Genomic DNA, 11,402 nt, shown 5'->3' on the forward strand with positions numbered 1-11,402 from the left:
GAGGAGTCAGAACACAGAGGAGTCACAGCAAAGAGGAGTCAGAGCAAAGAGGAGTCAGTGCAGAGAGGAGTCAAAGCACAGAGGAGTCACAGCATAGAGGAGTCAGTGCAGAGAGGAGTCAGAACACAGAGGAGTCACAGCAAAGAGGAGTCAGAGCACAGAGGAGTCTGAGCAGAGAGGGGTCAGAGCACAGAGGAGTTAGCAGAGAGGAGTCAGTGCAGAGAAGAGTCAAAGCACAGAGGAGTCTGAGCAGAGAGGAGTATGAGCAGAGAGGAGTCTGAGCAGAGAGGAGTCACAGCAGAGAGGAGTCACAGCACAGAGGAGTCACAGCACAGAGGAGTCAGAGCACAGAGGAGTCAGAGCAGAGAGGAGTCACAGCACAGAGGAGTCACAGCACAGAGGAGTCAGAGCACAGAGGAGTCTGAGCAGAGAGGAGTCTGAGCACAGAGGAGGCTGAGCACAGAGGAGGCTGAGCAGAGAGGAGTCTGAGCAGAGAGGAGTCACAGCACAGAGGAGTCACAGCACAGAGGAGTCAGAGCACAGAGGAGTCTGAGCAGAGAGGAGTCACAGCAGAGAGGAGTCACAGCACAGAGGAGTCTGAGCAGAGAGGAGTCTGAGCACAGAGGAGGCTGAGCAGAGAGGAGTCTGAGCAGAGAGGAGGCTGAGCACAGAGGAGGCTGAGTACAGAGGAGTCTGAGCAGAGAGGAGTCTGAGCACAGAGGAGGCTGAGCAGAGAGGAGTCTGAGCAGAGAGGAGTCTGAGCACAGAGGAGTCAGAGCACAGAGGAGTCAGATGGCTCTAACTAAAGAACAAACACCAAACACCTCCTCAGACTGCAGGAGGAGCAGAGAAGAGTTGGAGCAGAAAGAAGTCAGAGCAGAGAGGAGTCACAGCACAGAGGAGTCAGAGCACAGAGGAGTCAGACCACAGAGGAGTCAGAGCAGAGTGTTTGCTGTGTGGTGTTGCAGGGTGCAGGAGGTGCAGGAGGAGGAGGAGGTGTGGTCAGAGTTAATCTGGATTATGGCGCTGGGACCGGGAGTCACGGCGCTCTGGGGGACAAATGTCCCGCTGACACCAGCTGACACAGAGCCGAGGACTCAAACTGCTGAGACAGACAGATGTTTTCTGTCCTGAATGTCTCTGTCTCACTCACACAGACACGATGTCTCACGATAACCCTAACCCTAACCCTAACCCTAACCCTACAGCTTTAAATGGTGATTTTATTTTTGTTTTCCTGATGATTTTTAGAGAAAATAAACCTGCAGTTTTTGAACGCAGATTTTCTTTTAAAAAAAAAACTTTTTGGGCAGAATTTTTCTTTAAATGTCCAGCAGAGGCAGAGGAGCAGCAGAGGCAGAGGAGCAGCAAAGAAGCAGGAGCAGAGGAGCAGCAGAGGCAGAGGAGCATCAAAGAAGCAGGAGCAGAGGAGCAGCAGAGGCAGAGGAGCAGCAAGGGAGCAGGAGCAGAGGAGCAGCCATTAACGTGTTCACCATCACGAGTCATGATCACGAGTGGCAGTGGGACAGGTCGGTGACACGGACGTAGACGTCATTCAGTCACACAGAGCTCAAGTTTCTCGATATTTTGGTGATTTTTGCATAAAAGAAAAATAAAAAGTGAAGACTGATTGTTTTTAGATTTTTGTGTCTGTTGTAGCAAAAAAACAAAACATAAGTCAAAAACCTTCACGTGCACAAATCCACGTGTACGTGTGTGTGTGTGTGTGTGTGTGTGTGTGTGTGTGTGTCACCTGTGTGCAGCAGGAGGTGGTCTTATCTGTCCTCACCCAGGTCAACAGACCGCAGCCCGCCATCAGACCTGACGTGCAGGACATCATCCCCTCTGTGTGTCTCTCTATCTCTGTCTGTGTGTCTCTCTGTCTCTGTCTCTGTGTCTCTGTCTCTGTGTGTGAGCAGACACCTGTCCTTCTGATTGGTCTGATGAGTGTCAGCTGCAGCGGAGCCTCCTGATTGGCTGCAGGTGGAGCAGGTGATGCTGCGTTCAGGAGCAGCAGGTAAACTCAGCGGGTCCTTTCCAATACACTCATTTATGCGTCCTCCCTTCGTACCTCCTCCGGTGACCCAGACATCATTTTCCCTCCGCCATCTTGAAGGATCTTATAACTGCACAAATGCACCTGGAGGAGGCGAGGATGGAGGAGGGAGGAGGGAGGAGGCTTCTGGAGGAGCCCAGAGCAAGGATACACCGGTGTATCCTACACGGAAGTCTTTTATCGAGTGGCGAGACTACGGAGCTCCCCGAGGGTCACAGAGATTCTTCATTTGCATTATGTCATATATATGCCGAACCTCCTCATGCACCTCCTCCTCATGTATTCTCAGGGTGTGTTGTGTCAGCTCGTCTGCAGAGTCACTAAAGACATCTATAAGCTCATGGAACAGGTCACATGATGAGATGCAGCTCCGTTCGACCTTCGTATGTTCAGGGGGGAGGGACTAAGACGCGAGGAAAGGAGGCGAGTGGAGGATGCATGGAGTTGGGTGAGTGTTTTGGAAAGGACCCAGCGCCTCTGTGTTCAGCAGCCTCATTTCAGCTCTGCAGCAGCGCGACCTTTGACCCCACTGACATCATGGTTTCGTGTTTCAGGTTTATATTAGGGCTGTCAATGTGCTTGCTTTACGTAAACTTACGTATATTATTATTACAGCAACCAAGAACAACGACAGATACTCTGCACAATAACAACAACAATGATAATAATAATAATAATAACAATAATAACAACAACAACAAAAATAATAACAATAATAATAATAATAACCTCTGAGATTATTTCTAAAACGCTCCAAATTCTGCTGACAGAGAAACTTCTGATTTCTGTAGAGAAACTGTGACAGCTGGTTGGAGGCGTGACGTAGAGCACATACATGAACGGGCGCTCTGTGTGTGTGTGTGTGTGTGTGTGTGTGTGTGTGTCTTTCTTTATCTGTTTCTGCTGCTCCACTGAATGATGTCACAAACTACGGGACAGGACGAGGGTCAAACAGAGCGTGTGTGTGTTAATAATCAAAAAAACTACAACCAAAACTACCAAATTACCAAACTACCAAAACTACAAAACTACCAAATTACAAAAACTACAAAACTACAAAACTGCCAAAACTGCCAGATTTGCATGTTTACTGTGCTAACTCTGGTAACCGTGGTAACTGCAGTATGAGGAATGATGTGAGGGAGACTGACCCGGCGTGGCGCCCTCTGCAGGTCAGCTGATCGCAGGGGGGTGGAGCAGCAGATGGGGGCGGGGCCACACAGAACACTCTGGAAGTCCCTGATGCTGACTCGGCCGTCCAGGTTGGCGTCCAGCTTGCTGAGCAGCGCGTCCACGTCCTGTGGACACGCATTGAACACATTAAGTCACATGATGACACGTTATTAGTCAGGAACGTGTTACACCTCCTCCTCCTTCTGCTGTGGATCTGCAGGTGGTGGATGGAGTCTCACCTGTGTGCTCAGCTGCTGCAGGCCCAGGTGATCACACACTGCTGTTGGGACGCCTCCTCCGTCTCCTCCTCCTGGCTGCACCTCCTCCTGCTGAGGACCTGCACGTACAGCAGGAGAAAACATTTCAGTGTATGAACCTCAGAATCTGTGATGCTCTGAGTCCTCCGCACTGTCCCGCTGACAGCATTAGAGCCTTCTGGGCAGGCGCTCCTCGGACGGGCGCTCCTCGGACGGGCGCTCCTCCGCCACGCCTCCTTGCTCCTCAGGGTGCATATGTAAGTGGGATGTCCTGTAAGAGGGGGCTGCTGTGGATTTCCGGGTCACAGACTGGGGGAGTGAGGAGACACAGAAGGGGGCATCCGTCTCCTGCTGCTACAGAAACACCCCACAGACTCTGAAGCTCTGTGACCGGCTGTTTGCTGCTGAAATGCATCCTGGGAGACGTAGTTAGCTGACTAATGAGAAACTAACCAATGAGACCTGAGTTTCAGGCTGCCAGCTCCAGCTGAGGGACACACCATCAGACATCAACAGGACGTCTAAGATACCGCCCTGCTGCATTCTGGGTAGTGTAAGACACTGTTGTTAGGTCTAACTCATAGTGAAATGCTGGATTTTTTTTTAAATCACACAAACGGAGACACAGAAACAGCCAGCTGCTGCACACAAGAGAGGTTACTATAAAGTTCAGAGAGTACCTTTACACTGAAAGTCCTGCTGGACGTCCTTCTGACTTCCTGTGTCCTCATCAGACTTCAGGCTCTGCAGAGAAAACATGGAGGTCAGTACGCTGTCTGTGTGTGTGTGTGTGTGTGTGTGTGTGGTGATAGCTGTGCTGATGCTGCGACCCTGCCTTTGGTTGGCTGTACTGATACTGTGCCCCCCGCTCGCCCTGATCGTGGTCTGGTCCTGGTTGCGCCGATGCTGTGATCTTGCCTTTGGACAACTCCCTTTCACATATGCATGAGACTGTTATCATCTCTATCAACATCATCATAGAGAGCAATTACTAATTTCACACCTGCTGTTATTGTAATATGACATGCATCTGTTTCTATTATTGCTGTGCCCCCCCCCTCCCCCTCCCCCTCTCTCTTTCTCTTTCCTTTTTTGCCATGATTGTATTTCATTTGCTATTTACGACATCTATTGCTCGTCTGTCCGTCCTGGAAGAGGGATCCCTCACTATCCTCTACCGCTCTTCCTGAGGTTTCTTCCTCTTTTTTTTCCCCGTTACAGGGGTTCTTTTTGGGGAGTTTTTCCTCGGGTGATGTGAGGGTCTGAGGGCAGAGGGATGTCGTACACTGTAAAGCCCTCTGAGGCAAACCATGTTTTGTGATAATGGGCTATATAAATAAAACTGACTTGACTTGACTTGTGACTGTGTGTGTGTGTGTGTGTGTGTGTGTGTGTGTGTCTGTGAGTCTGTGTGTGTGTGTGTGAGTCTGTGTGTGTGTGTGTGTGTCTGTGTGTGTGTGTGAGTCTGTGTGTGTGTGTGTGTGTGTGTGTCTGTGAGTCTGTGAGTCTGTGTGTGTGTGTCTGTGTGTGTGTGTGTGTGTGTGTGTGTGTCTGTGTGTGTGTGTCAGGACATTAGTGTTGCACGGAGCCTGTGACTTTTTTGAGGAACAACATGAATCTCTGTGAATCTGAGCGGTTGTTATTTAGTTTCATGAAGTCGTCCGTCACGTTGGTGTTTACGTTGGTGCAGATCAAATCAGACATTTTTAAAGTAACAGCAGCATCCTGTTGGACAGCTGTCCTCTGAAACAGCTGTCCTCTGAGACCCGCTGTCCTCTGAGACAGCTGTCCTGTCTCACAAAAACCATCATCATCATCTGCGCACACACACTAAAACACCTGTAAAATACCTTAAAGAACACCCCAAGAACACCCAAAAATACCTGAAAAACCACCTAAAAACCACCTGCAAAAAACACCTAAAAATAAAATTAAAAACACCCAAAATATCTCAAACCCACCTGTGAATACCTTAAAAACAGCTTAAAACACCCAGAAAACACCTGAGAAACAGCTGCAGCTGCAAAGGGATGGACACATAAAAGCTGAGAGGACGGACATCTCTGATGGACATCGCTGAGTCCCCGTCCATCCACAGAGAGGCTGTGGCGTGTCTCCGTGCTGTGAACACGTTAAACACACAGAGCAGGAGCTGAGAGAGGCGCTGCTCTGGAGAGACACACTGAGAGTGAGGACGGGGCTGACCTGTCCATCTGTCCGCCTGTCCATCAGCAGGACGAGACGAGGACAAACAGAAACCTAACAAAAACACAGACAGATAGACAGACACAGCTGTCTGTCCATCTGTCCATCTGATGACTCTGAGAGAGACAACGTGAAGGCATGTTTTCTTCTGCGAGGAGCAGGAGGAGGAGAGGAGAAGGAGGTGCAGTGTTTGAGGAGGAGAGAAGAAGGAGGTGCATATTTGAGGAGGAGAGGAGAAGGAGGTGCATATTTGAGGAGGAGAGGAGAAGGAGGTGCATATTTGAGGAGGAGAGGAGAAGGAGGTGCAGTGGTTGAGGAGTAGAGGAGGAGGTGCAGTGGTTGAGGAGGAGTGGAGGAGGAGGTGCAGTGGGTCAGTGTTTGAGGAGGAGTAGAGGAGGATGTGCAGTGGTTGAGGAGTGGAGAAGTAGGTGCAGTGGGTCTGTATTTGAGGAGGAGTAAAGGAGGAGGTGCAGTGATTGAGGAGGAGTGGAGGAGGAGGTGCAGTGGTTGAGGAGGAGAATCTGATTTGAAGCACATTCCTCACTGTCCCACATCCTGAGGAAACTCCAACGCCCAAAACCACCAAAACTCCTCCTCTAAAACCACCACACCTCCTCCTGCTCTAAAACCACCACACTTCCTCCTCATCTAAAACCAGCAGACCTCCTCCTCCTCCTCCTCCTCTAAAACCAGCAGACCTCCTCCTCCTCCTCCTCCTCTAAAACCAGCAGACCTCCTCCTCCTCCTCCTCTAAAACCAGCAGACCTCCTCCTCTAAAACCAGCAGACCTCCTCCTCCTCCTCTAAAACCAGTAGACCTCCTCCTCCTCCTCTAAAACCAGCAGACCTCCTCCACAGATAATGAAATAAAGAACAGTGGCTCCGTGTTTTAACCTCCTGATCTGCAACATTGAAACAAAGATTGTGAAAATTTGAGAGAAACTGGCGTTCAGCCAACCCGCAGAGTCCCGTTTAGTCAGGCGGGACAATCTTTTTTTTGTAATTCACATTTTATTGAATTTTAATTTTTACAACAACAAATACAATAAAACAGAACAAATTGGCAGGTTCCAGCAGGCAATGTCTATCACCAATTATCTAAAATAAAAACTGAGAGGTTCAACAATAAGGTTTGAATAATGGGTGTTCAGTAGGTGTGGTATAAGGTAGTTGCAGGTTCTCAAAGTACTAATTAATTATTGGCTTGCCAAGCCCCAAGGCATCAAAAATCTTAAATTTTACTCTTCGAGACCTGGAACCACCCTGAATACTATCATATCAAGTCACATTGACAGATAAATATTTACTTTTCAGTTTCCTGTACATCAGGCGGGACAATCTTAAAACGAACGGAAAGATCTCCGCCACGTCAGAGCGAACTGCTACCCATCATCCATTCAGGAAAATAAAAACTACCCCAGGTCTCTCTGCAGCAGCGTGGCCAGGCTGACCCGGAGCCTCGGCTCACACGAGTTTCTTTAATGATAAAACTGTTAGAGATAAAATCGCAGACGGCCTCTGCTGCGCAGACGGCCTCTGCTGCGCAGACGGCCTCTGCAGCCGGCTCAGTTTGGAAGCGGGCAGCCAGGGATCTGCAGTTCTAGCCAAAAACAGGTTTTATGAGGTCACCGTGACCTTGACCTTTAACCTTCGACCACCAGATTCCACTCAGTTCATTTTGAGTCCAAGTGAACGTTTGTGCGACATTTGAGGAAACTCCATCAGGGCCATCTCCGTGACCTTTGACCGCCAAAATCTAATCAGCTCATCTCTGAGTCCGCCCAAAAATTTGTGTTAAATGTCAAGAAATGTTCTCAAAGCGGTCTTGAGATATCGAGAATGAGACAGAACGGACAGACAAATGGACGGACGGACAGACAACCTGAAAACAATGCCCCGCGTCCTTGGCTGTCTCCTCTGCAGACGCATAAAAAAGTTTACAAACACTTTTCTGAAAAAGTCCCCGTCGAAACGGAAAAACAGCCAGGCTGGGAGGAGCCAGACCAGCAGGAGGCGATACAACACAACCACAGCAGAGGAGAAGAAGAAGCTGTCGGCCAATCAGAAGCCTGAGACTCATCGGTCACCTGAGGGACACCTGGCTGCAGGTGCCCAGAGGACCAGAGGACCAGCATTTCCTGTCCCCAGTATATCATTAAATAGACAGGCCGCCTGTCTCACCTCCATGCTCTCCAGAGACGTTGACCGTCTCACTTTGGCCCTGCGGACGCCAGCCGGGGACGAGCCCGAGGCCTGGGTTCTGGACGGCGGAGAGTCCTCTGAGTCGCAGGTCGGCGCAGCGTCCATTTTACTGTCGGGACGGGAGCGACGACCATAACGCTTTGTCCCCTTCACAAACTTTGGCTTCACCTCCTCTGGGACAACTGCAGAGTCAAAGAAACGGTTAGAGAGAGAGAGATAGGCTGTTACACAGACAGAGACGGTTAGAGAGAGAGAGAAAGACAGACGGTTAGAGACAGACAGATAGACGGTTAGAGAGAGATAGGCTGTTACACAGACAGAGACGGTTAGAGAGAGAGAGAAAGACAGACGGTTAGAGACAGACAGATAGACGGTTAGAGAGAGATAGGCTGTTACACAGACAGAGACGGTGAGAGAGAGAGAGATAGGCTGTTACAGAGACAGTGAGAGAGAGATAAAGAAGGACAGACGGTTAGAGACAGACAGACAGACGGTTAGAGAGAAAGAGAGAGAAAGACAGACAGACAGACTTTAGAGAGATAGGCTTTTACAGAGACGGTTAAAGAGAGAGAGACAGACAGAAACAGATGGTTAGAGAGAGAGATAGGCTGTTACAGAGACGGTTAGAGAGAGACAGAGAGACAGAGAGAAAGACGCTTAAACAGACAGACAGATGGTTAGAGCTGGTCTGTACTGGTCTCAGAGGTCTGAACTGGTCTCACCTGGCTCCTGGTAGCTGCTGTCCTCCTCTGAGGTGCTGAGGTCCAGGGAGCGGGACAGGACGTCCACCAAACCGTCTTTAAACTCCTCAAAGTTTACCTGAGGTCAAACAGAGAGGTTAATTCTCTCCTGACCAATCAGAAGATACAGCTTTAACGAGTTTATCTGTCGACCAATCAGAGGACAGAGCACACAGCCTGTGATCTTTAACGAGTTTATCTGTCGACCAATCAGAGGACAGAGCACACAGCCTGTGATCTTTAACGAGTTTATCTGTCGACCAATCAGAGGACAGAGCACACAGCCTGTGATCTTTAACGAGTTTATCTGTCGACCAATCAGAGGACAGAGCACACAGCCTGTGATCTTTAACGAGTTTATCTGTCGACCAATCAGAGGACAGAGCACACAGCCTGTGATCTGCTGAAGGAGTTTATTTCTCAGCATGATGATTGATTGATTATTGATCAGCGTCAGTGTGTTTGACGGTCAGTCTCAGATTCTCTGCAGCTGCTGAGCAAAGTACAAACACTTTTTTTCCCAATACATTTCCAGGACTTTTCCAGGACTTTTCCAGGACTTTGAGTCAAATGTTGAATCCCTGAATCTCTGAATCCCTGCAGAGGGACTCATGTTTATATTTCTGCTTTGAGAGGCAGACGGCGAGGGACGGCTGGATTTTGGATTTATTTTAATGCATGTTTTAAAGGGAGAATTTTTAAGGTGTGTGTGTGTGTGTGTGTGTATGTGTGTGTGTGTGTGTGTGTGTGTGTGTGTGTGTGTGTGTGGGGCCCACCCTGGCGTAGGTGCGTTCTCCCAGCAGCGTGTTGAGCAGCAGCGGCAGGTGAGCGTCCAGCTGCAGCTTCCTGCAGAGCGCCATCAGCTCGTCTCGGTCCAGGAAGCCGGTGGCCGTCGTGTCGCAGCTGTCGAACTCCACCTTCAGCTGGGTGACGTACTGGCTGTGCTCCGCCTCCTCCATCACGACGCATCACGCCGTGACACCTGGACAGGAAATACGTCGCATCACATCAACACAGGAGTCGCTGACAGGACATATCAGGACATTTAGTGAAACGTTCAGACGGATGGGACATGAAATTACATGAGACGGGACAGGACGGGACAGATGACATGAGACGGGACAGAATGGGTGGACAGGAGCTGAGACATGTTCACTGACGACCATGATGGTCCTGTTTTTAGCTGCAGCTCCTGGTCGGTTTTTACAGACGGGTCAGAGACGGCGTCCCCGGCACCACGAGGTCCAGCTGCAGCAGGCGGTCTCTGCAGGTGAAAACTCCCCAAAACCACCGTCACTTCACATCACTAAAGCATGCTGCGATCGATCTGATCAACCTGATCAATATCATCAATACCATCAACCTGATCAATCTGATCAACCTGATCAATATCATCAATACCATCAACCTGATCAACCTGATCAATATCATCAATACCATCAACCTGATCAACCTGATCAATATCATCAATACCATCAACCTGATCAATCTGATCAACCTGATCAATATCATCAATACCATCAACCTGATCAACCTGATCAACCTGATCAATATCATCAATACCATCAACCTGATCAACCTGATCAATATCATCAATACCATCAACCTGATCAACCTGATCAATATCATCAATCAGATCCACTTTCTCGACGGACCAGGATGAATTTGGTCGTTGAGTTTAAAATCACCAGAGTGAGCTCGTTTATCAGCTGGAAATAAGAAAGTGAATAAATAAATGAATAATAAATGAATAATAAATAGGTGAATAAATAAATGAATAATAAATGAATAATAAATAAATGAATAATAAATGAATAATAAATAGGTGAATAAATAAATGAATAAATGGAAAAACAAATGATTTTTTGGATTTTCAAATTCACTACAGAAAACTCTCACTGTTTTTATTATTATTTTGGCGATTTTTTATTCATTAGTCTAAAACAGTCCCTAACTGCAGCAGAGGCTGTGGTAAGTAGAGAACGGTCCCTAACTGCAGCAGAGGCTGTGGTAAGTAGAGAACGGTCCCTAACTGCAGCAGAGGCTGTGGTAAGTAGAGAACAGTCCCTAACTGCAGAATATTTGGGTTAAAAGAAAATGCAGTTGTGATGACGTCACAGTAAAACGGTTTCGGTGAGTCTCGCGCGCTGATGACGCTTCACCATGGGAACGGAGCCGCGAGGAACAAAGAGCTCAACACACAAACAAAAACACACAAACAAAAACCAAACAACGCGAACGAACAAACACAGGGAGCCACGGAGCGCGCGGCGGCACCGGGACTTTCCCTCCGCCGGTTACCGGACGCGGAGGGAAAGTTTTAGTTCTCTTACCGCGGGAAAAGTTGTCCTGCTCCACTTCCGGTCCCTCTCCGGTGAAACGTCACGGCTCCTCCATGAACCGAGTTCCGTTAAACCGCCGACAGACACCGACACACCGGAGCAGGACGCCACCGACCCACCGACCACCGACCGACCGACAACCGCCACCGGAGAGCGACTTCCGGCTACAGCCTTCAAAATAAGACGCTCCGCTGATTCTTGCTTTATTTTGTTTTATTTTATTTTATTTTTCAAATTAAAATAAAAAGACTCAAAATGTTTGGGTTCAAAGCGGATAATTTTAAGAGTGAGAAAACTTTCTGATAATCTGTGGTAAATAACTAATTAAGAGATCATATAGTGTTTAGTTAGGGACTGTTGGTTATTTTTCAGAGGAGGGGTGAGGAGTTAAATGTTAGATTAAATAAAATAAAATAAAATAACTGAAT

At 48.4% G+C, this 11,402-nt stretch overlaps 1 protein-coding gene across 3 annotated transcripts in view; it reads right to left on the minus strand.

The window, feature by feature from the left end:
* Positions 1-11,132, minus strand: part of ninl (ninein-like) — a 30,321-nt gene extending 19,189 nt beyond the window's left edge. For 2 of the 3 annotated variants that reach the window (XM_088086698.1, XM_088086696.1), the window contains exons 1-7: positions 10,966-11,132; positions 9,409-9,614; positions 8,615-8,711; positions 7,872-8,074; positions 4,167-4,230; positions 3,469-3,566; positions 3,208-3,354 (exon numbers count right to left, since the gene is read on the minus strand). In XM_088086698.1, the coding sequence (XP_087942824.1) occupies positions 3,208-3,354; positions 3,469-3,566; positions 4,167-4,230; positions 7,872-8,074; positions 8,615-8,711; positions 9,409-9,591 (792 nt within the window). In that variant the 5' untranslated portion in view covers positions 9,592-9,614; positions 10,966-11,132. Of the gene's footprint in view, positions 1-1,753; positions 3,173-3,207; positions 3,355-3,468; positions 3,567-4,166; positions 4,231-7,871; positions 8,075-8,614; positions 8,712-9,408; positions 9,615-10,965 lie in introns of those variants that run through there. The other variant, XM_088086697.1, reaches the window with a different exon arrangement.
* Between the last annotated feature and the right edge of the window lie 270 nt (positions 11,133-11,402).

This window comes from Plectropomus leopardus, chromosome 13 (genome assembly GCF_026936395.1).
Source record: "Plectropomus leopardus strain MGB_pleo_1.0 chromosome 13, ASM2693639v1, whole genome shotgun sequence".
Classification (NCBI taxonomy): Eukaryota; Metazoa; Chordata; class Actinopteri; order Perciformes; family Serranidae; genus Plectropomus; species Plectropomus leopardus.